Source organism: Choloepus didactylus, chromosome 6 (genome assembly GCF_015220235.1).
Source record: "Choloepus didactylus isolate mChoDid1 chromosome 6, mChoDid1.pri, whole genome shotgun sequence".
Taxonomy (NCBI): Eukaryota; Metazoa; Chordata; class Mammalia; order Pilosa; family Megalonychidae; genus Choloepus; species Choloepus didactylus.
The window spans coordinates 33012331-33035854 of NC_051312.1; the positions used below are offsets into that span (position 1 = coordinate 33012331).

Below are 23524 nucleotides of genomic sequence, written 5' to 3' on the forward strand. Positions count from 1 at the left end.
CACATAATCTATGCTAGGCACAGCGCCAAATTACTGGGACTATGATAGTTTTGCCTTCAGAGTTATATAGTCTAGAGAGGAAGAAGAGTTTTAACAAGGAATTACATGTATGATAAAATAAAAACTAATTTTGAGATATCTTTTGTTGCCTGCGTTTATTTTCCTATTTTCAGAAAAAAATTTTAGAAGGTTGAGCAGATGGTAGGTTTTCTGTATGAAATTATTGATGTTTATCAGCATTGAATCAGATGGTAGTGTTTTAGTTATCTATTGTGTAGTAATCTGCTTCAAAATTTGTGGTTTGAAACAATAATGATTTATTTCATAATTCTGTAGGTTAGGAATTTGAGCTTGTCTGGATGGTTCTTTGTGGCGTCAGTTGGGATTATTCATTCATCAGCATTTAGCTGGTGGCTCTCTGGGTTGGAAGGTCCAAGAGGGTTTCACTTATTTGTCTGGCACCTTGATGGTCTTCCATGTGGCTTCTCTCTCTCCACATGGTGTCTTGTTATCCATGGCCTCTATGTGGTCATTCTCTGAAGCAGGACAGCCTGAATTTCCTTATAGCCTGTTGGCTGGTTTCCAAGAGGGAAAATGACCGCAATCTATTGGTCAAAGCAAGTCACAGGTCAGCTCAAATTCAAGAGGAGGAAAATATATTCTCATGTCTTGATGAGTGGAGCAGCACGAGTAAGGGAAGGATGAAAATATCTTTGGAGAGCAACAGATAGGTAAAATCAATTAGTTAGGAGAATCCTGATTTGGGACCTACTCTTGCAATATATGGAGGTCAGTAGCCTGTGAGTCTGCCATGTGGATGGTAACTAATATATAGCACTCCCTTCTTCTATTCTAAGGTCTTCTTATCTAATATTTCATGTATGTCAGGAGTATGCATAGTCACATTCTTTGTTAATTGTATTTTTTAAGGTTTTGAGGTTTGCGATTCATCCCATTTTCCAAACAAAAGTAACTTTAACGGTTGCTGCAAAGGAGAGGCTAGGCCTCCCTATGGTTGTGCCTAAGAGCCTCCTCCCGAATGCCTCTTTGTTGCTCAGATGTGGCCCTGTCTCTCTAGCTAAGCCAACTTGAAAGGTGAAATCACTGCCCTCCCCCCTACGTGGGATCAGACACCCAGGGGAGTGAATCTCCCTGGCAACGTGGAATATGACTCCCAGGGAGGAATGTAGACCTGGCATCGTGGGACGGAGAACATCTTCTTGACCAAAAGGGGGATGTGAAAGGAAATGAAATAAGCTTCAGTGGCAGAGAGAATCCAAAAGGAGCCGAGAGGTCACTCTGGTGGGCACTCTTACGCACACTTTAGAAAACCCTTTTTAGGTTCTAAAGAATTGGGGTAGCTGGTGGTGGATACCTGAAACTATCAAACTACAACCCAGAACCCATGAATCTCGAAGACAGTTGTATAATAATGTAGCTTATGAGGGGTGACAAGGGGATTGGGAAAGCCATAAGGACCACACTCCATTTTGTTTAGTTTATGGATGGATGAGTAGAAAAATAGGGGAAGGAAACAAACAGACAAAGGTACCCAGTGTTCTTTTTTACTTCAATTGCTCTTTTTCACTCTAATTATTATTCTTGTTATTCTTGTGTGTGTGCTAATGAAGGTGTCAGGGATTGATTTGGGTGATGAATGTACAGCTATGTAATGGTACTGTGAACAATCAAAAGTACGATTTGTTTTGTATGACTGCGTGGTATATGAATATATCTCAATAAAATGAAGATTTAAAAAAAAAAAAAAAAAGTTTGGTAATGGTTGTAACCGGTGACCCTAGCACGATAATGTAAGTATGATTAATGTCATTGAAATGTACACTTAAAAATGGGGCAAATCTGTGTTATGTATGTGTTACCATAATACATTTTTTTAAATCAAAAAAAAAAAAAAGTAACTTTAGTGGGGCATCTATCTCTATTTTCTGGTAAGTGATTTTTCTTATTTTGATGGAGTTAGTAGGTTTCTACATAGCTGAATTTTATGATATAGTGTCATTAGATTCTTTATCAATTTTAAAAAAGCTATTTCTGGTCAAAGGTTTTGAAGTCCTTTTTCTCTCAAAAAAGTATGTAAATGAATTGCTGGAAAGGAAGTAGTAAGAGACTTCTTTATTTTTCATCTTTTCCTCAGTATCATTCTTTAATTTATTGTCTAGTGATCTACTTTTCTTGACCTCTGAGGAAATGAACATGAAAAATATAATGTAAAGCAAGCAGATTGCCAGTTGTTACCATCAGGCAGTAAAACATTTATTGAGGTCCTAATACATGCGAGAGTAGTACATGAGATGAGAGAGGTGGTAGTAAGAGGTTTTATTTCAGACATTAGGAAGTTTTCACTAGTAATTAAAAGCCTAGACTCTAGAGCCAGATTGCCTGGGTTTGAATTGTGAATCTACCACTGACTGTGTGACTTAATTTCTTGGGTCCTCCTGTGACTGATTGGGTGGCTGTGAGGATTGTAAATAAGTTACTTTTTGTAAAGTGCTGAGAACAGTGCCACGCATATGATAAGCACCATGAAAGTGTTATTTATTTATTATTTTAACCATTTATCTCATGGTTTTAGTTTTTAAAAAAAGGGACCATAGCACCTCATTTTGCCTAAAGCCTGTCTTAAATTGAACTTGGCTGTTTATCTACAGGGATTTGTGGCCTAAATAAATAGTTTTTAGAAATTAAAATTTGTTTTCTTATTGCCATTTTAATTTTAATTCTTCATTACACAATGAAACTATTATTCTAATTCTTCAGAGTACAAGCTTTGGAATTATATAGTAACATTTGTTGAGCCCTTACTGTTCTAAGTACTTTTCATGTAGTAGATCTTTTTTTTTTTTTTTTTTTAATCTTCATTTTATTGAGATATATTCATATACCACGCAGTCATACAAAACAAATCGTACTTTCGATTGTTCACAGTACCATTACATAGTTGTACATTCATCACCCAAATCAATCCCTGACACCTTCATTAGCATACACACAAGAATAACAAGAATAATAATTAGAGTGAAAAAGAGCAATTGAAGTAAAAAAGAACACTGGGTACCTTTGTCTGTTTGTTTCCTTCCCCTATTTTTCTACTCATCCATCCATAAACTAGACAAAGTGGAGTGTGGTCCTTATGGCTTTCCCAATCCCCTTGTCACCCCTCATAAGCTACATTTTTATACAACTGTCTTCAAGATTCATGGGTTCTGGGTTGTAGTTTGATAGTTTCAGGTATCCACCACCAGCTACCCCAATTCTTTAGAACCTAAAAGGGTTGTCTAAAGTGTGCGTAAGAGTGCCCACCAGAGTGACCTCTCGGCTCCTTTTGGATTCTCTCTGCCACTGAAGCTTATTTCATTTCCTTTCACATCCCCCTTTTGGTCAAGAAGATGTTCTCCGTCCCACGATGCCAGGTCTACATTCCTCCCCGGGAGTCATATTCCACGTTGCCAGGGAGATTCACTCCCCTGGGTGTCTGATCCCACGTAGGGGGGAGGGCAGTGATTTCACCTTTCAAGTTGGCTTAGCTAGAGAGACAGGGCCACATCTGAGCAACAAAGAGGCATTCGGGAGGAGGCTCTTAGGCACAACCATAGGGAGGCCTAGCCTCTCCTTTGCAGCAACCGTCTTCCCAAGGGTAAAACCTGTGGTAGAGGGCTCAACCCATCAAACCACCAGTCCCCTATGTCTGTGGTCATGTTAGCAACCATGGAGGTGGGGTAGGCGAATACCCCTGCCTTCTCCACAGGCTCCTCAAAGGGGCACTGCATCTTTTTTTTTCCTTTTTTTTTTTTTTTTTTAACTTTCCCTTCTTTTTTAAATCAACTGTATGAAAAAAAAGTTAAAAAGAAAACAAACATACAATAAAAGAACATTTTAAAGAGACCATAACAAGGGAGTAAGAAAAAGACAACTAACCTAAGATAACTGCTTAACTTCCAACATGTTCCTACTTTACCCCAAGAAAGTTACCTAATATAGCAACATTTCTGTGAACTTGCTCCTACTATATCCATCAGAAATTAACAGACCATAGTCATTCCTGGGCATCCCCAGAACGTTAAATAGCTTATCTGTTCTTCTTGGATTATTGTTCCCCCTTCCTTAATTGCTCTCTATTGCTAGTTCCCCTACATTCTACTTTATAAGCCATTTGTTTTACATTTTTCAAAGTTCGCATTAGTGGTAGCATATAATATTTCTCTTTTTGTGCCTGGCTTATTTCGCTTAGCATTATGTCTTCAAGGTTCATCCATGTTGTCATATGTTTCACGAGATCGTTCCTTCTTACTGCCGCGTAGTATTCCATCGTGTGTATATACCACATTTTATTTATCCACTCATCTGTTGAAGGACATTTGGGTTGTTTCCATCTCTTGGCAATTGTGAATAATGCTGCTATGAACATTGGCGTGCAGATATCTGTTCGTGTCACTGCTTTCCGATCTTCCGGGTATATACCGAGAAGTGCAATCGCTGGGTCGAATGGTAACTCTATATCTAGTTTTCTAAGGAACTGCCAGACTGACTTCCAGAGTGGCTGAACCATTATACAGTCCCACCAACAGTGAATAAGAGTTCCAATTTCTCCACATCCCCTGCAGCATTTGTAGTTTCCTGTTTGTTTAATGGCAGCCATTCTAACCGGTGTTAGATGGTATCTCATTGTGGTCTTAATTTGCATCTCTCTAATAGCTAGTGAAGCTGAACATTTTTTCATGTGTTTCTTGGCCATTTGTATTTCCTCTTCAGAGAACTGTCTTTTCATATCTTTTGCCCATTTTATAATTGGGCCGACTGTACTATTGTCATTGAGTTGTAGGATTTCTTTATATATGCAAGATATCAGTCTTTTGTCAGATACATGGTTTCCAAAAATTTTTTCCCATTGAGTTGGCTGCCTCTTTACCTTTTTGAGAAATTCCTTTGAGGTGCAGAAACTTCTAAGCTTGAGGAGTTCCCATTTATCTATTTTTTCTTTTGTTGCTTGTGCTTTGGGTGTAAAGTCTAGGAAGTGGCCGCCTAATACAAGGTCTTGAAGATGTTTTCCTACATTATCTTCTAGGAGTTTTATGGTACTTTCTTTTATATTGAGATCTTTGGTCCATTTTGAGTTAATTTTTGTGTAGGGGGTGAGGTAGGGGTCCTCTTTCATTCTTTTGGATATGGATATCCAACTCTCCCAGCCCCATTTGTTGAAAAGACCATTATGACTCAGTTCAGTGACTTTGGGGGCCTTATCAAAGATCAGTCGGCCATAGATCTGAGGGTCTATCTCCGAATTCTCAATTCGATTCCATTGATCTATATGTCTATCTTTGTGCCAGTACCATGCTGTTTTGGCAACTGTGGCTTTATAATAAGCTTCAAAGTCAGGGAGTGTAAGTCCTCCCACTTCGTTTTTCTTTTTTAGAGTGTCTTTAGCAATTCGAGGCATCTTCCCTTTCCAAATAAATTTGATAACTAGCTTTTCCAAGTCTGCAAAGTAGGTTGTTGGAATTTTGATTGGGATTGCATTGAATCTGTAGATGAGTTTGGGTAGAATTGACATCTTAATGACATTTAGTCTTCCTATCCATGAACATGGAATATTTTTCCATCTTTTAAGGTCCCCTTCTAGTTCTTTTAGTAGAGTTATGTAGTTTTCTTTGTATAGGTCTTTTACATCTTTGGTTAAGTTTATTCCTAGGTACTTGATTTTTTTAGTTGCTATTGAAAATGGTATCTTTTTCTTGAGTGTCTCTTCAGTTTGTTCATTTCTAGCATATAGAAACATTACTGACTTACGTGCATTAACCTTGTATCCCGCTACTTTGCTAAATTTGTTTATTAGCTCTAGTAGCTGTATCGTTGATTTCTCAGGGTTTTCTAGATATAAGATCATATCATCTGCAAACAATGACAGTTTTACTTCTTCTTTTCCAATTTGGATGCCTTTTATTTCTTTGTCTTGCCGGATTGCCCTGGCTAGCACTTCCAGCACAATGTTGAATAACAGTGGTGATAGCGGGCATCCTTGTCTTGTTCCTGATCTTAGAGGGAAGGCTTTCAGTCTCTCTCCATTGAGTACTATGCTGGCTGTGGGTTTTTCATATATGCTCTTTATCATGTTGAGGAAGTTACCTTCAATTCCTACCTTTTGAAGTGTTTTTATCAAAAAGGGATGTTGGATTTTGTCAAATGCTTTTTCAGCATCTATTGAGATGGTCAATTAATTTTTCCCTTTTGACTTGTTAATGTGTTGTAATACATTGATTGATTTTCTTATGTTGAACCATCCTTGCATGCCTGGAATAAACCCCACTTGGTCATGGTGTATGATTTTTTTAATGTGTCTTTGGATTCGATTTGCAAGTATTTTGTTGAGGATTTTTGCATCTATATTCATTAGGGAGATTGGCCGGTAGTTTTCCTTTTTTGTAACATCTTTGCCTGGTTTTGGTATTAGATTGATGTTAGCTTCATAAAATGAGTTAGGTAGTGTTCCATTTTCTTCAATGTTTTGAAAGAGTTTGAGTAAGATTGGTGTCAGTTCTTTTTGGAAAGTTTGGTAGAATTCCCCTGTGAAGCCATCTGGCCCTGGGCATTTATTTGTGGGAAGATTTTTGATGACTGATTGGATGTCTTTGCTTGTGATGGGTTGGTTGAGGTCTTCTATTTCTTCTCTGGTCAGTCTAGGTTGTTCATATGTTTCCAGGAAATTGTCCATTTCCTCTACATTATCCAGTTTGTTGCCATACAGTTGTTCATAGTATCCTCTTATAATTTTTTTAATTTCTTCAGGATCTGCAGTTATGTCACCTTTTTCATTCATTATTTTGTTTATATGGGTCTTCTCTTTGATTTTGTCAGTCTAGCTAGGGGCTTGTCAATCTTGTTGATCTTCTCAAAGAACCAACTTTTGGTGATATGTATCCTCTCTATTGTTTTTTTGTTCTCTATGTCATTTATTTCTGCTTTAATCCTTGTTATTTCTTTTCTTGTACTTGGTTTAGGATTGGTTTGCTGTTCAGTTTCTAGCTTCTTCAGTTGATCCATTAGTTCTTTGATTTTGGCTCTTTCTTCCTTTCTAATATATGCGTTTAGTGCTATAAATTTCCCCCTTAGCACTGCTTTTGCTGCATCCCATAGGTTTTGGTATGTTGTGTTCTCATTTTCATTCGTCTCTATATATTTAGCAATTTCTCTTGCTATTTCTTCTTTAACCCACTGATTGTTTAGGAGTGTGTTGTTTAACCTCCAGGTATTTGTGAATTTTCTAAGTCTCTGATGGTTATTGACTTCTAATTGTATTCCATTGTGGTCAGAGAATGTGCTTTGAATAATTTCAATCTTTTTAAATTTATTGAGGCTTGTTTTATGTCCCAGCATATGATCTATTCTGGAGAAAGTTCCATGAGCACTAGAAAAGTATGTGTATCCTGGTGCTTTGGGATGTAATGTCCTGTATATGTCTGTTAAATCTAATTCATTTATCAGATTGTTTAGGTTTTCAATTTCCTTATTGGTCTTCTGTCTGGTTGATCTATCTATAGGAGAGAGTGATGTCTTGAAGTCTCCCACAGTTATTTTGGAAACATCAATTGCTTCCTTTAGTTTTGCCAGTGTTTCTCTCATGTATTTTGTGGCACCTTGATTGGGTGCATAGACATTTACGATTGTTATTTCTTCTTGCTGAATTGCCCCTTTTATTAGTATGTAGTGGCCTTCTTTGTCTCTCAAAACATCCCTGCATTTGAAGTCTATTTTATCTGAGATTAATATTGCTACACCTGCTTTCTTTTGGCTGTAGCTTGCATGAAATATTTTTTTCCATCCTTTCACTTTCAGTTTCTTTGTGTCCCTGTGTCTAAGATGAGTCTCTTGTATGCAACATATTGATGGTTCACTTTTTTTGATCCATTCTGCGAATCTATATCTTTTAATTGGGGAGTTTAATCCATTTACATTCAATGTTATAACCGTGAAGGCATTTCTTGAATCAGCCATCTTATCCTTTGGTTTATGTTTGTCATATTTTTCCCCTCTGTCTATTAATATCCTTTATTGTACCCATACCGAATCTCTTTAGTACTGAACCTTTCTCCAAGTCTCTCTGTCCTGTCTTTGTTTCTCTGTCTGTAGGGCTCCCTTGAGTATCTCCAGTAGGGCAGGTCTCTTGTTAGCAAATTCTCTCAGCATTTGTTTGTCTGTGAAAAATTTAAGCTCTCCCTCAAATTTGAAGGAGAGCTTTGCTGGATAAAGTATTCTTGGCTGGAAATTTTTCTCACTCAGAATTTTAAATATATCGTGCCACTGCCTTCTTGCCTCCATGGTGGCTGCTGAGTAGTCACTACTTAGTCTTATGCTGTTTCCTTTGTATGTGGTGAATTGCTTTTCTCTTGCTGCTTTCAGAACTTGCTCCTTCTCTTCTGTGTTTGATAGTGTGATCAGTATATGTCTCGGAGTGGGTTTATTTGGATTTATTCTATTTGGAGTTCGCTGAGCATTTATGATTTGTGTATTTATGTTGTTTAGAAGATTTGGGAAGTTTTCCCCAACAATTTCTTTGAATACTCTTCCTAGACCTTTACCCTTTTCTTCCCCTTCTGGGACACCAATGAGTCTTATATTTGGACTTTTCATATTATCTATCATATCCCTGAGGTCCATTTCGATTTTTTCAATTTTTTTCCCCATTCTTTCTTTTATGCTTTCATTTTCCATTCTGTCATCTTCCAGGTCACTGATTCGTTGTTCAACTTCCTCTAGTCTTGTACTATGAGTGTCCAGAATCTTTTTAATTTGGTCAACAGTTTCTTTAATTTCCATAAGATCATCCATTTTTTTATTTAGTCTTGCAATGTCTTCTTTATGGTCTTCTAGGGTCTTCTTGATTTCCTTTATCTCCCATACTATGGTCTCATTGTTCATTTTTAGTTCTTTGAGTAGCTGCTCTAGGTGCTGTGTCTCTTCTGGTCTTTTGATTTGGGTGCTTGGGCTTGGGTTATCCATATCGTCTGGTTTTTTCATATGCTTTATAATTTTCTGTTGTTTTTGGCCTCGTGGCATTTGCTGAACTTGATAGGGTTCTTTTAGGATTTGTAGACCAATTGAAGTCCTTATCTCTGATTTATCAGATCTACAGCTTCGTGGAGTACACTTTCTCTAACTAACCATCAGGTGGCGTCCACGAGCCACCTGTTCTCCACAAGCCAGTTCTCCCCTGCTTAGCCTTTTTGGTGAGTGGGGGAGTGAGTCTTGTGGGGTCCAATTGGTGTACCAAGCTTGCGTGTGTAGTTGGTGTTGCCTGCCCTGTATATGGGGCGTGTTTCTGGGCAGTCGGGGGGGGGGGTGGTGGCTCTAACAATCAAATCTCCCTGGTGATCCTAGAGTTTTAAAGCTGCTGCAATAGTCTAATCCTTCAGTTCAGTCCTGCCACAGTTTGTCTCTGCCACTGACCCACAAGTCCTTGGTATTGGCGTATGGCTCCTGAGAGTTGCAAGTGGGCCCCTCTTCCAGGCCGTGCACCCCGAGTCCTCTGTTGAGGGATGACTGTGCTATGTCACAGGTGAGTGCCGTCCCCCCAGGGCAGTTCTGGGCTGCTGGGCTGTGTAGGGAGGCTCCCAGTAGATTTCGCTGATCTCAGCAGTTCCACGTTTTCATGAGTGTTGTATGAAGTATGCCCAAAGTCAGATTGCTCTGTGGTGTCCAGTCCACGCAGTTCCTGGCTTTCTACCTACTTTCCTGGAGGAGTAACTAAAACATACAGCTCACCAGTCTGCCATCTTGCCCCGCCCTGGTAGATCTTTTAATCCTCATAGTAACACTATATTATATATACTATCAATAGTTAGATTTTACAGATGAGGAAACTGAGGTACAGGGAGGTTAAGTAACTATTCCAAGGTCACAGAACCAAGAAAATGATGGAGCAGGGATTTGATCAGCCGGTCTTGATTATAAGGGCTCACATACCACTAGTCTGTAGTGACTCTAATTTAGAAATTAGGAATAAGAAAAATAATAAAATAAAAATTTCTTACAATTTATTCATCTAGATTTATCCACAGTTACTTTGGTATATCCTAGGATATCCTTTACTACTTTGCATACAAATAGATGCACAATTTAGGTAATAGTTGGAGGTTTTTTGCCTCCTGTTTTGTTTGCCTTCAGAATGTCTTGCCTGTTTGCAGTTCTAGGTTTGTGATTATTTGCCCAAAATTCTCTGCCCATGTCTAAGCTCATACAGTCTAGTCGAGGAGTCAAGCAAGAGCTGTACAGAGACAGGCAATGGCTGCTGGCTGGGGTGCTTACATTTTAGACTTCATTCCTATATGGTGTTATTTGAAGTGTCCTGAAATGCCCTGTAGGAAGATCCTGTTAATGAAAGCAAAGCTGCCAATTGTAGAAAACCCTGTCTGTTTCCACCCACTGGACCACTTTTAGGCCTCTAATTAAAGGCCTGACATTTTGTAGTTAATTTTTCAGTTTTTGGGAGAACTTATGCAAGTGATCCTAGATTTAGTATTTAAGGGATTTTTTTTTTCTTTTGAAGGCTTGACCTTGGGTTACATCTGTACTATATGTTACAGAAAATAGGTCTGTATAACATGGCTGATTTGACTGTGAAATTTTGCCTACATTGCCATAATGAAGTGGAAAGAGACGCAGATACTCAAACAAGGGGGTTGTGCTCCATTTTAACAGCCCTTTCCGGCTCTAGTAGTTTTCTGATTCACGCTTCTAAATGCTATTGGAAGGGAAAATTTGGGTCTGAATTATTAGCCAGGTTGCAGATATAGCCTTAAGTTGTTGGTTCTGTTTTTTAATTCACTTTGCTTGTGTAGAGGTAGCCCAAATCTTATTGTATTATTTCTACCACACAAATATACTTCATTTCCCGAGTACTTTTTGTTGTCTGGTTACTGCCTTTGAATTGTTTTGTGGAAATCTGCTACTCTTGGGAGTTATGGTAAATGCAGCCTCTAGGGTTTGAGATGGGCAGTATTGTTTGATGAGGGAAGCCATGGTGAACCCCAGAGAGGATTCAGTAATAATGACAACAGTAACAGTGACAGCATTAACACCTCCACACCTCTCTTATTGGGGCCTCAAAACAACCCTCTGAAGCAGATATTGTGATTATTGTTTTACAAAGGTGGAAATTAAGTCTCAAAGTTATTAAGTAATTTGCCCAAATCTTGTAGTTAACAGGTAGAGGAAAATTGTTGGCATAAGATGATCAGAGTGCAAGGGGAACCTGTAAATCTAACTTTTAGTTCCCACTGGATAGTGACATAGGCTCTAGGTGCTTTTTATTAATATTATTAAGTATAATTATGTTCTAGAGTTAAGCAGAGAAAATCTTTGAAGGTGATTGTCTTTGCATCTTTTTAGAGACGTGTTTTCTGGGGTGGGGTGGAAATGGAGTAGAATCTTGGTGTTAGTTTTATGTGCATATCCTCACTCATGTCCTTTTGGTTCTACTTGGGGCTTTTGGTGATTAAGAATTGATTTTGGGGACTGTAATGGCATCACAAAGACTATTCTTGGCACCCTTTGTCTCAGTCTGGATTAAAGGACAGATTGGGAAACTTATTCTTCCTCGTTTTTAAAAAGAGGAATGAAAAACACACTTGACTGGCACTTCCTTCTCAGCGACAGGCCTGTCTGACTTCAGTTTGATTTAGCTCCTTTTGTTCTTTTTAGAGAACAAAGTGAAATCTCTTTTCAGGTGACTGCAAAGAGCATATAAGGAGAGAGTCCTTTATCCTTTTAAAGGAACAGAGCAAATATTTTTCTTTAGACAAGGGAGAGGCTTTCTCTTGTTTGAACTTTTAGTGTGTTTAGGTCCCTGGGAATTGATCGTCAAGCTCTTTGGGAATCCTTTTTAGTGTTTTGCTTTGTTTCGTTTTTGTTTTGAATCTGATACTTGTACAAGTTTTTTCCTCTTTCTTCTGATTCCTATAGGAAATACAGGTTACACCACAGTTTTCTTAATCTTACAGTGTTTGTGACCTGTATTTTATTCTTCCTCTTGACTTATAGGCAGTCAGAAGGTCAGATTTGTTTTGTTTTAGGAATTGGACTGCTGCTGTTTCCACTGTACTTTATAAGATTACAAATGGTTTAAATGTATTTCTTTGAAAATACTTTTATGTTGCTCTAATAACTCAGTTCTTTTTGACTTCTCTATGTTGGGTAAAAGCATTGCAGACTCAGTGGAGGGTTAAGGTGAATTAATAGGAACTGTGTTTCTGGCACCTTCCTGCTTAGTAATTATTATACAACTGTGTAGCAGTTTGACCAAAGGGCGACCCTGGTTCATTCCCCAATTTTTGGTTCTAACCCATGAGTTTTCAGGGTCACCCAAGAAATTATTTTCTTCCAGTTAGTTCATCCTTAGCTTATTTAGGAAATTGGCCTGCAGGTCTGTGTTGACATTTTCCATGTGTACATACTTGTATCATGCATTAATAGGTGATTACAGGTCTATCATGAGGATCTAAGACTAGCATTTGTCCCTTCATCCCTCTTTAGGAAATTTTGTGCTGTGTGTTACTAGGAACTCGGAGTTATATCTGACTGTAGATTTTTCTGTCTTTTTACATTTTAATATTCTAGGGAGAAAATCCTTTCAGCATGAGCTATAAATATTTTTCCTTCTGTTTATATTTGGTTGCATCTAGTTGTGCGCTTTTTAGATTGCAGTCTTTAGTGAGATGTAAAAGGTCAATTATTGTTTGAGTTTTTACAATAAGCCTGTATTACTTTTTAAGTTTAAAAAGCAAAAAGAAAAATAACATGCTGCCTTTTCTAATTATGAAATCACCTATAATCCCACCACCCAAAGACAATGATGGTTAGTATTGTTTATATTTCTTTTCTATCATTTTTCTGTGAGATTTGTTTTAGCATATTTGGGGTCGTATTGCATAGATAATTTTGTATTCTGCTTGTTTCACTTAGCATGTATTTTCTCACATCATTAACTATTTTAAAAATAATTTTTGAATAGATAATACTTGTACCTATTTCAAAAATAAAAATGATATTTTAAAAAACTGAAAAGTCTTCTACCTTTGTCTCCATTCACCTTGTCCATCTAGTCCCTAATAGGTGACCATTCTATTAGTTTTTATTTATCCTTTTAGTTTTTGCATATGCAAATACAAGCATATATATATATATATATATACACACATCTATATTGAGAATATATATATATATTCTTTAATTTCTCATCTTATTCAAAGATAGCACTACTATATATCTGTTGTTCCTTGTCTTTTTTTTCTTATCAATATATCTTGAAGATCTATTTTTATCAGTACCCGGAGAATCTTCCTTACCATAGATTAATCTTTTAGTTCCCTTTAAGTGGACTCTTGAGTTGTCTCCAATTCTTTGCTACTACGAACAATAAGAATTATTAATGAAAGGGAAAAATTAAACCTTTACATTGTCTTGGTTATTGAAGAAAACTTCTTCTTTACAGAAGAATGCTAACTAATAAATGTAGAAATAATGAAATCAACATTCCTCAGCCTCTCTTGAGGAGGAACCAGATATTCACGTGGTGCCAAAATATTAGCTGTAGATCACTTGCTAACTGTCCAGGGGGAAATGTACCTTTACAAAAGAGAGCTGTGTTATAGCCTCAAGCCAGTAATGGTTACTAATTGTGGGACATTCTGACAATATGTGCCAACTAATGTGCTGTATCTGTGAAGCATTCTTGCCAAAAATATTTAACCTAAATCAAGATTTTAGACCTAACCTGCTGTTTACAGGAAATGCAAGGATGGAAAGCAAGTTAAATGGCACTGTGAGGAAACAATCAGAAAAGTCTAGGATGTAAGACATTCTATAGGTCAACTTTCCTGGACTTTGAAGCAAGCCAGTGTTATTAATATATAAATAAACAAAACAAAACTCAAGGGCCATTCTTGGAAAAAAGAGACTAAAGAAATATAACATCCAAATTCATTATAGGCCTTCATTGGATTCTGGATTTTTAAAAAAATTCAGTTATAAAAGACATCATTTTGGACAGTTAAATGAGGACTGAGTACTAGAGGATATTAGGTGTGACAATGGTATGCTATGAAAGAGCATATCCTTATTCCTTAGAAATCCATAATGAAGTATGTAGGGTTAAGGTATGCTGAAATTGGTTAAAAAATAAATAAAAACCAATGCAAATATAGCATATCTCTATCCATAGATATCTTATATAGAGAGCAAATTTGACAAAATGTTAACAATTCTTGAGTCTAGGTAGTGATATATGTGTTTATTGTACTTTTTAACTTTCTGTATAATTTACATTTTTCACAATAGAGTTGAAAAAGCAGAGCTACAATGAATAACTTTGTATGTGTAGATATTCTTTAAGAAACACTATTTATTGGGCTTCATATTCCATTGTATGGAGGGACCATAATTTATACTTTAATTGTTGCTGGTAGTTGACATTGTAGTGGAATTTTTGTTTATTGTGTGATAAAGTTTTATGCCCTTAAGGCTTGTGATAAATGAGAAAAGGGAATGAAATTTTTCTCTCCTCTTTCCTCCTCTACTACTGTGGAACTTCAGTGGAGAAGAGAAAGGGAGAGTAAGAAAGGTACCCCGAAGTAGGTAGTGTGTACTTGCTTTTAGGTAGGAGATAGAATTGAGGCTGCTACATAAGAATGGTACCTCAAGTAATAGCCTATTAAAATCAGTTAACCTATCATTTGGTTTGGAGGCTGCCCAAGGAAGGGGTACCAGCCACTAGAGAACAGCGTGGCTTGGAAGGGGAGGACAGATGTGTGTGTGTGTGTGTGTGTGTGTGTGTGTGTGTGTGTTTTAGGGCAGGTTTTTAGGGCTTTTTGTTAGTAGCAAAAATCCTTCCTTCCTGATGAAAGAATGATAACAGAATAAATCTTTAAAGAATGCTCTGTTCTTTAGATATGAGGCTGAGATTTGGTGAATATGAGAGAAATTTGAGGATGAAATATCTTTGGAAGAAAAATTCTGGTAAGGGTCTTTTCTGAGAAAGTGTCATTAAATAAGAAAAGAATACTTTCCCCTTTGAACTAGAATTGTACTTGCAGTGAGAAGCTTCTCTGGTTGCAGAAAAGACATTCTTTGACATTATTCTTCATTCTTTAGATTTCTGTGAGGACAACCTACAAGGACCTGAATGGCCTCATTTTAGCTGCTTCCGCTTGTTAGCCCTTGCTTGCTACATCATTTCCTGTGCCTGGTGTGAGGGTGTCTGCTGAGCGCAATGAAGGTTGTCCCAGAGAAGAATGCTGTCCGGATACTGTGGGGGCGAGAACTGGGCACTCGGGCCTTTGGAGCTCAGCGGCTTCTGCAGGAGCTGGTGGAAGATAAAACCCGGTGGATGAAATGGGAGGGCAAGGTAGGAAAAGTGGCTATTTTTGACATAGGATTTGCAGGGGAGATGGTAGAATGGATCTTAGAATGGATTAATGACAGAGAGTTGGGGTGTAATTTATCTTGGGTGGGAGAATTGAGACTTAGGGAGTTGTTTACAAACTTGGGAGAATTTTGGGGCTAGAAATATCTTTTTCCTTTTTAAGCTAGGCAATTTTCCTGAAGGAGATTTAGATTTATCTTTTTAAATTTGTAGCTTGATCATTGTCTCTAGTTTTTAAGCCTACACTGTGAATATTAATCTAGAATGCTGCATGTGTTTTTAGAATGGGTGAGCCATGGTTTATAAATAATATATTTTAACTTTATTTTTTTTTCTTCCCAGAGAGTAGAACTGCCAGATAGTCCACGCTCTACTTTCTTACTGGCCTTCAGCCCAGACAGGTACCTGCTACTTATCTCTAACTTAAGACTTGTGATGGCACTGCTTTCTGTATATTTGGCTTACCTTGATCTTCCAATCATATCCCTAAAGGTCCTTTGAAGCACTGTATTAACAGAACTTTGCCAGGGTATCAGAAAGAGAAAGAAAGTAGATGGGCAGCATTAACCATAAGAATAATGGGAATAAGCAAAGGAAACTATAAACATTGAGGATCAAAACTTAGAAAGTTTCTCAGTAACAATGTTTTCCTATGTGGTATCAGCCACTAATGGCTTTATAGCATCCCCAGCTGGAAAAATATTCTCTGAAGTGATATGTGTCATTTGGGGACAATGTAAGAACCTAAAGCTTTCAAAGATCGGAATACTTCTGTTGTTTATAGATAGTTGCCTAATGCTCAAGGCTTAGTTTCTTTCATGCTGGGATAAGGAATGGTATCACTTTTCTTTGTTGTCCAAAGCTGATAAAGATTGTTACCCTCCCACATGCTTCTCAATTCGCTTTCAACTCTTTGATTCCCTAGGACTCTCTTGGCCTCCACCCATGTGAACCATAATATCTATATTACGGAGGTGAAGACTGGCAAGTGTGTTCATTCTCTGATTGGACACCGACGCACTCCATGGTGTGTTACTTTTCATCCCACCATCTCAGGCCTTATTGCTTCTGGCTGCCTAGATGGAGAGGTTAGGATTTGGGATTTACATGTAAGTATTTCCTTACACTGCCCCTTTGATTGGTATTCTAAACACAGAGACTTGTTTTCCATTGGGTTATTAATTAGAAGATAGATTACCCAGGTTCTTAGGGCTACATCTGAGTATGTGGAGTAGTTGTTGCCCTACTTAATTGATAGGAGGCCTATCCCATAGTCCTCCGTTCTAAGATGAACACCCTGTTTAACCCACTGTGATATACTACAGGAGGCTCTAAGATGTGTTCAGGATAGCTTTTGTTGTCTTAAAGCAAGGATTGTACTGTTCTGTGATCATGATCATCAAAGTAAGATGCTCTTTGTCCATTAAAGGGCTTCGTTCTTATGACTGGCCAGTGAGTGGCTGTGCATTGTGTTGTGCACCAAGCTTGAGTTTTTGCAGCCTTCAAAAATAGGAACTGTGGGTATATTCATTGCTTATGGATTGTAGATGATTTGGAGAACTGAGCTGACAGGAGTATTTGTCTTGATAAATGGGCAGCTCTGCCCGATCACTGATCTCCCTTAGAGAGGATATGTTTAAAGTAGGCCCTATAAGTAATTGTTTTACCTTAAATGGACCTTTCTTGAAATTTACTTCCCAGTCCGCTGGCACTTGTAACCTGATAATATTTGGGATTGATTTATTTATAGGGTGGAAGTGAAAGCTGGTTTACAGATAGCAACAATGCCATTGCCTCATTGGCTTTCCACCCTACGGCTCAGCTTCTGCTGATTGCCACTGCCAATGAGATCCACTTCTGGGACTGGAGTCGGCGGGAGCCTTTTGCTGTGGTGAAGACGGCTAGCGAGATGGAACGGGTCCGGTGAGTAACCTGCCCCACCACTGCTAGGCACAGGACTAACACAGCAGAAAAGATTTACACCTGCCATCACCTCAGAAGACAGGTTGTTATTGTTGCTCAGAACAGGTTGTTATCCCCATCGCTCCTCCTACTTTTTAAGCAGCTGGCCAGTCAGCTGGGCAGCTGTTCATTTCATTCATTTCAGCTGTCCCTTATTGGCCTTATCTTCTGGTTTTCTGTAGACCAGGGTTATTAGACTTTTTTTAGCTTCAAAGCTATCTGGATTTGGGGTGGAACCTTTCTTTTGGGAAACCTGAAAGATGTTATAGCTTGGTGGGTAATTGCTCATTCCTCATTGTCTGTGTTAATCAAACTAGAAGATGGAGCTGTAAGCATGTAGCAAATCTGGCAATTGGTATTTATTGAAGCCTCAAGATCAAGACACATATTGCCTGACTTAAAATTGAATTGTCTTCTTTTGATCCTCTTGATAGCGCAGTTGGATATAGGCTAATTTTCTAGTCTAAGGTAAATCACTTGATGCTGGGATGGCTCATTGTTACCAGATCTCATGCTTCTTGCCAGTGTAGCTGCTATGTGAAGGAAGAACTGAACCTGTGACAGAGTATAGGAGCTTTATGTTATGATGGGCTCTGAGATATGAACAAATGATTGTTTAATATTGCTGCTTCCTGGGATGGAAGCCTAGATATTTTTCTAAAGTAAAATTATCATTTTAGTGATACATATTCCCTTACTCCAGCAGGTGTAAGGAGATAACAGAAAATATTGAGCCTTTTTATTTTAATCTGTTCGCAATTTTTGAAGTCTCTAACATGAATCAGATGCCTGGGTAGTCACACAATTATCAGTAACGATTGCTGTAAATTAGAACACAAGTTTCCTTTTCTCAGTTAACGTAGTCTCTCTGTGCGTGTCTCTGTCTCTATCTTCTTCTGTTTTCAGTCTGGTGAGATTTGATCCCCTTGGACACTACTTACTCACAGCGATTGTTAACCCCTCTAATCAACAGGTAAGTTAGTTAGCAGTTCAAACTCCATCTAAACTGTGGGTTATTTTCTAAATTAGTGCACTAATTTTGATTATATTGGACTTTAATTCTCAGTGACCAAGTGCTTCTTTCCAGTTAAGATCCAAAGTAGCTTCAGACTGTATATTTAAAGTTACATTCATAATTTTGAAAGAAGATTCAATTCTGAACCCCAGGTGATTGCCTTAGAAGGAACCCTTGTCATCCCTGCCAACCCAGACATTGTTGGATAGCTTGTCATTCACGTACCTCTGGCTGGTTGACATTTTGTTTCCCCCCACTGCCTGCATCTCATAGAGATGCCTTTTGCAAGCGACTTTGTTTGTCAGCTGTATTCATTCAGATGTGTTGACAGTTGAAAGCAAGTAGTTTAATACCATATGATGATTCTGAATCTGAAGCCAGTTAGTTCTCAGTGCTTCAGGGATAAAGAATTGTTGCCTGTCTATGAAGGCTGTTTTCCTTGGATAATAATCAGTAGTTAGTTTTTCTTTATTTACCTAGAGGTTCTTCATAACTGCTTTCCTCTATCCTCTGCCTCACCTGCTCCATGCTGCAGGGTGATGATGAACCAGAGATCCCCATAGATGGAACAGAATTATCCCACTATCGTCAACGTGCCCTCCTGCAATCACAACCTGTTCGCCGGACGCCTCTCCTCCACAATTTCCTGCACATGCTGTCCTCCCGTTCCTCTGGCATCCAGGTGGGAGAGCAAAGCACGGTGCAAGATTCTGCTACCCCCTCACCCCCACCGCCTCCCCCTCAGCCCATCATGGAGCGCCCCAGGACTTCCGCTTACGTCAGGCTCCGACAGCGGGTCAGTTACCCCACAGCTGAGTGCTGCCAGCACCTTGGGATCCTGTGCCTTTGCAGCCGCTGCTCTGGCACTCGAGTTCCTTCCCTCTTGCCACACCAGGACAGTGTATCCCCTGCTTCTGCCAGGGCTACTACCCCTTCCTTTTCTTTTGTACAGACCGAGCCCTTCCATCCCCTGGAGCAGGCCTCATCAACGCAGCAGGACCAGGGCCTCCTGAACCGGCCATCTGCCTTCAGTACAGTCCAGAGCAGCACTGCTGGCAATACGCTCCGCAACCTCAGTCTGGGTCCTACCCGTCGCTCTTTGGGGGGCCCACTGTCTAGTCATCCTTCTAGGTATCACCGAGAAATAGCTCCCGGGCTGACAGGATCTGAGTGGACCCGGACAGTGCTCAGTCTGAACTCCCGCTCTGAGGCAGAATCTATGCCCCCGCCCAGGACCAGTGCCTCTTCAGTGAGTTTGCTGTCTGTGTTGAGACAGCAAGAAGGTGGCTCTCAGGCATCTGTTTACACTTCAGCCACAGAAGGGAGGGGTTTTCCAACAGCAGGGTTGGCACCCGAGTCAGATGGAGGAAATGGCTCTGGCCAGAACAACTCAGGTGGTATTCGCCATGAGCTTCAATGTGACCTGAGACGCTTCTTCTTGGAGTATGATCGGCTACAGGAGCTGGACCAGAGCCTGAGTGGCGAAGCTCCCCAGACCCAACAGGCCCAGGAAATGCTGAACAATAACATTGACTCTGAGAGGCCAGGCCCCTCCCACCAACCCACCCCACACAGTAGTGAGAACAATTCCAACCTGTCCCGTGGCCACCTAAATCGCTGCCGTGCCTGCCACAATCTCCTGACCTTCAACAGTGATACCCTGCGCTGGGAAAGAACCACATCAAACTACTCTTCTGGTGAGGCTAGCTCTTCCTGGCAGGTCCCCACTACCTTTGAGGGCATGCCATCAAGTGGCAGCCAGTTGCCACCTCTTGAGCGGACTGAGAGCCGAACACCCAGCTCCAGCAGGCTGGAGCTTAGCAGCTCTGCTAGTCCACAGGAGGAAAGGACTGTGGGGGTGGCCTTTAACCAGGAGACAGGCCACTGGGAAAGAATTTATACCCAGTCCAGCAGATCTGGGACTGTATCACAGGAGGCCTTACATCAGGATATGTCTGAGGAAAGCTCTGAAGAAGATTCACTCAGGAGGTAAGCAGTTGCTTTCCTGTTTTCTCCTACTTCCCTTACTTTTCTCCTTACATCTCTTCCTTCAGTCCAATAATGTTGTGGTTGTATCTGGAGTGTCTGGGACCCATGCATCTGGTTCTGATATCTCTAGCTTCCATTCATCTTCCTGGAAAATCTTGCTCTAGAGTCAGAGATAAGATAGGGCCTAGTAGTGTGAGTCAGTCAGCTCTGCTGGCTCTATTTCTGGCTAAGCTCATGTGATTTTTAGTCTTGAAAGGAGACTGTAGATAAGGGTAGAGAGGCATGAGGAGATAGAACTGTTGACTTCCTCTGCCCTGATTTTTGACCTTCTTAAAGGATTGTCTGTGTATGACTTAATTATTATGAAGCAAGAAAATGCACCAGAGTGTTCAGAATTAAGTAGTAAAAAAAAGAACCCTTCGTGGGAAAGATTAGCATATTGACTTTTCTTTGATTGTGTCACTTTGAACAACTGTGTTCACCTCTTAAACCTTATCTTTTGGAACACTGCAACTTGACAGATGGAATGGGAAAAAGATATATCTATATATCTGTATCTATATATCTATACATAAATGTATAGATATCAAGGAAAGTTCCTATTTTCTTAGAGATATATGTTTTTTGAAAGCAAGCTAGTTGCTCAATTAAAATTCTCTGAATGGACCTTCCAGATGGACATTTACCTTAGGGGGGAAGAGTAATCATCCATGGAAAAAAGGCCTTTCCATGCTCAGATTGGCATCCCAGCCAAGTCTTTCATGGAAGAAACAGAGTGGATGTAGTTGATCGCCCACCACATGTTCTATGTATGGCTATGCACACATCTATCTTGATTTATTAGGGACTTCTTTCTGTGATTCTGTAAAGGTCAAATCTAGCGTAATCACCAACTCCCAGAATATGCCTGTTGGATCCAAGTAGCATATTGCTCTGCATTACATCCTCTGTTGAAGCAACTGAAATTTTTCTGACATAAGCTTCTAACAAAGGTGGGAATATGGAGTGTGCACAAAATGTACTAGTTATTTTGAGAGGATGCTTTAGAGACAGTCTCTCAGTCATTAAGTATTTGTTGAATGGTTACAAGTGTTTCAGCACTGGGCTAGGCACTATTGGGAATACAAAAGAAGTGTGATGTGTGGTGTTTCCCCACTGGGATTATATAGTGTTATTGTAGAGGCAAGACTTATTTACATGAAATTATATCAAAATGTAGAAAGTCAAATGCTTCATTGTATGGTACTAAGAATAAATGTAGTCCAGTTTCAGAGAAAGGGCAATATTATCAAGGAAGGGTTTACAAAGTCCAGTCTTGAAAGATGGGTAGGATTTGGAAAGAATAAGACTTTTATTTTAGGGGAATAGCACATACTGAAGGAGGAAAGGTCATGGTATATGCAATATAGTAGGAGTTGCTAAGGGATGGGGATGGGGAGTAGAGAGAGATTTGGTTGAATATAAAAGGTAGAGTAATAGAGGATATTACTTTGTCCACATGATTGGGACCATTCTGGACTAATGTTTCCTAAATTCCTGGCTTTGGAATATTTTACCTTGCACAGTGGCCCACATCAGGAAACTGAGACTCTGTCCTTTCTCTTTGTCAGGAGAAGTGAGAAGGCAGCAAGCGCAGTGTTTGACATCTGATAGGCACTCAAAAAACTTACTGAAGGTAGTTATAAGAGGTGGTTTCATTACTGCTCTAAGAAGCCTACCAGTTCCTTTTCCCATAGTGTCATTGGGCTTCTGGTCAGCTTTTGTCCATTATGCTGCAGTACCTCTTTCTATGTGCTATTCTCCTAAGAAATATCTGAGTGGTTTGAAGTAAAATCTACTATTTGATAATAATTAGATATACCAATTACTGAGCTTTGTATGAATTATTTTTAATTTCTGCAGTAACTCTTTGCAGGGCAGGTATTAAATTTGCAGTCTTACAGTTGAGTAAAGTGAGACTTAGAGAAATGGAGTTTCTTGTTAAAGGTTACATAATAGGTCACTGAGTGGGGTTTGAACTCCGGTCTGCGTGACTCTAGAGCTTTCCAGGTGCCCTCAGTTGTATATTCCTTATGGTAACCTGTTTTTAAGTGGACCATTTTTATTTATTTTTCTTTTCTTTTAACTTTTTATTATGAAGATCTTCAAATGTTTATAAAAGCCAAGAGAGACGTGTAATTAATGAACTCTCATACACCTATCACCTGGCTTCAAAAATTATCACCACTTGGCTGACCTTGTTTCATCCACTCCCCCCACCCAGACTTCTTACAGTTTTGTCTGTAAATACTTCAGTATGTTTCTCTAGAGTGGTGCTGTCCAATAAAACTTTCTACAGTGATGGAAGTGTTCTGTGTCTGTGCTGTCCAATATAGTAGCTACTAGCCACATGTGGCTATTGAGCATTTGAAATGTGGCTAGCTAGAGTAATGTGAGGAGCTATACTTTTAGTTTTTAAAATTTTAATTAAAACTTAAATAGCCACATATGGCTAGTGACCACCACATTGTACACCTAAAATATTCGTGATCATTTCTTAATAAAGTAAGCCATTTAAAACCCATAAAACTATTGAGTGATATTTGTTTGTGTTCTTAAAAATTCAAGTATTTAAAAATGTGTATTATAGAAATGAAGTTCCTTGTCATCTTGCTGTAAACAGTTTTATATATTTTTTTTTTCTCTTAAAATATTATATATTTCACATGGTTCTCACTGTACAACAGCATATTAATACAGAGAAAGCAAAAGTCCCTCCTGGACCCCCACCCAATTCCATTCTTCTTAACTGGAAAACCATTGTCTTTAGTTTGGGGTGTATCCTTTGATTTTTTCATAAACATAAAATAATATGTAATGTTATAATAATTATGTAATGATAAATATGCTATAACAACTTCTTTTTGGTCCTAGTAGCACAGGATCTAGCAGGAGGGTATTGTGTCTCCTTGCAGTAGGAGTCCCTGTAGCTTTTAAAAGCTGGTTTTAGGAAAAGGAGAAAATGACTTTAATTTTAAAACATCTTAAAATTAGAGGGAATCTAGAATTATAATTGTTCTAAGAATTATAATCTAATATTATTTATGGAGTCACTTTTAAATTAATTAGGATGAGGTGGTAGACCATGA

The 23524-nt window shown here is 38.9% G+C and overlaps 1 protein-coding gene across 9 annotated transcripts in view; it reads left to right on the plus strand.

The window, feature by feature from the left end:
• Positions 1-23524, plus strand: part of AMBRA1 (autophagy and beclin 1 regulator 1) — a 182743-nt gene that overhangs the window by 16407 nt on the left and 142812 nt on the right. For 6 of the 9 annotated variants that reach the window (XM_037838594.1, XM_037838595.1, XM_037838593.1 and 3 more), the window contains 6 exons: positions 15160-15412; positions 15773-15831; positions 16356-16539; positions 17181-17353; positions 18299-18365; positions 18943-20396. In XM_037838594.1, coding sequence (XP_037694522.1) covers positions 15278-15412; positions 15773-15831; positions 16356-16539; positions 17181-17353; positions 18299-18365; positions 18943-20396 — 2072 coding nt within the window. In that variant the 5' untranslated portion in view covers positions 15160-15277. The remainder of the gene's footprint in view (positions 1-15159; positions 15413-15772; positions 15832-16355; positions 16540-17180; positions 17354-18298; positions 18366-18942; positions 20397-23524) is intronic. The other 3 variants (XM_037838600.1, XM_037838601.1, XM_037838599.1) reach the window with 2 other exon arrangements.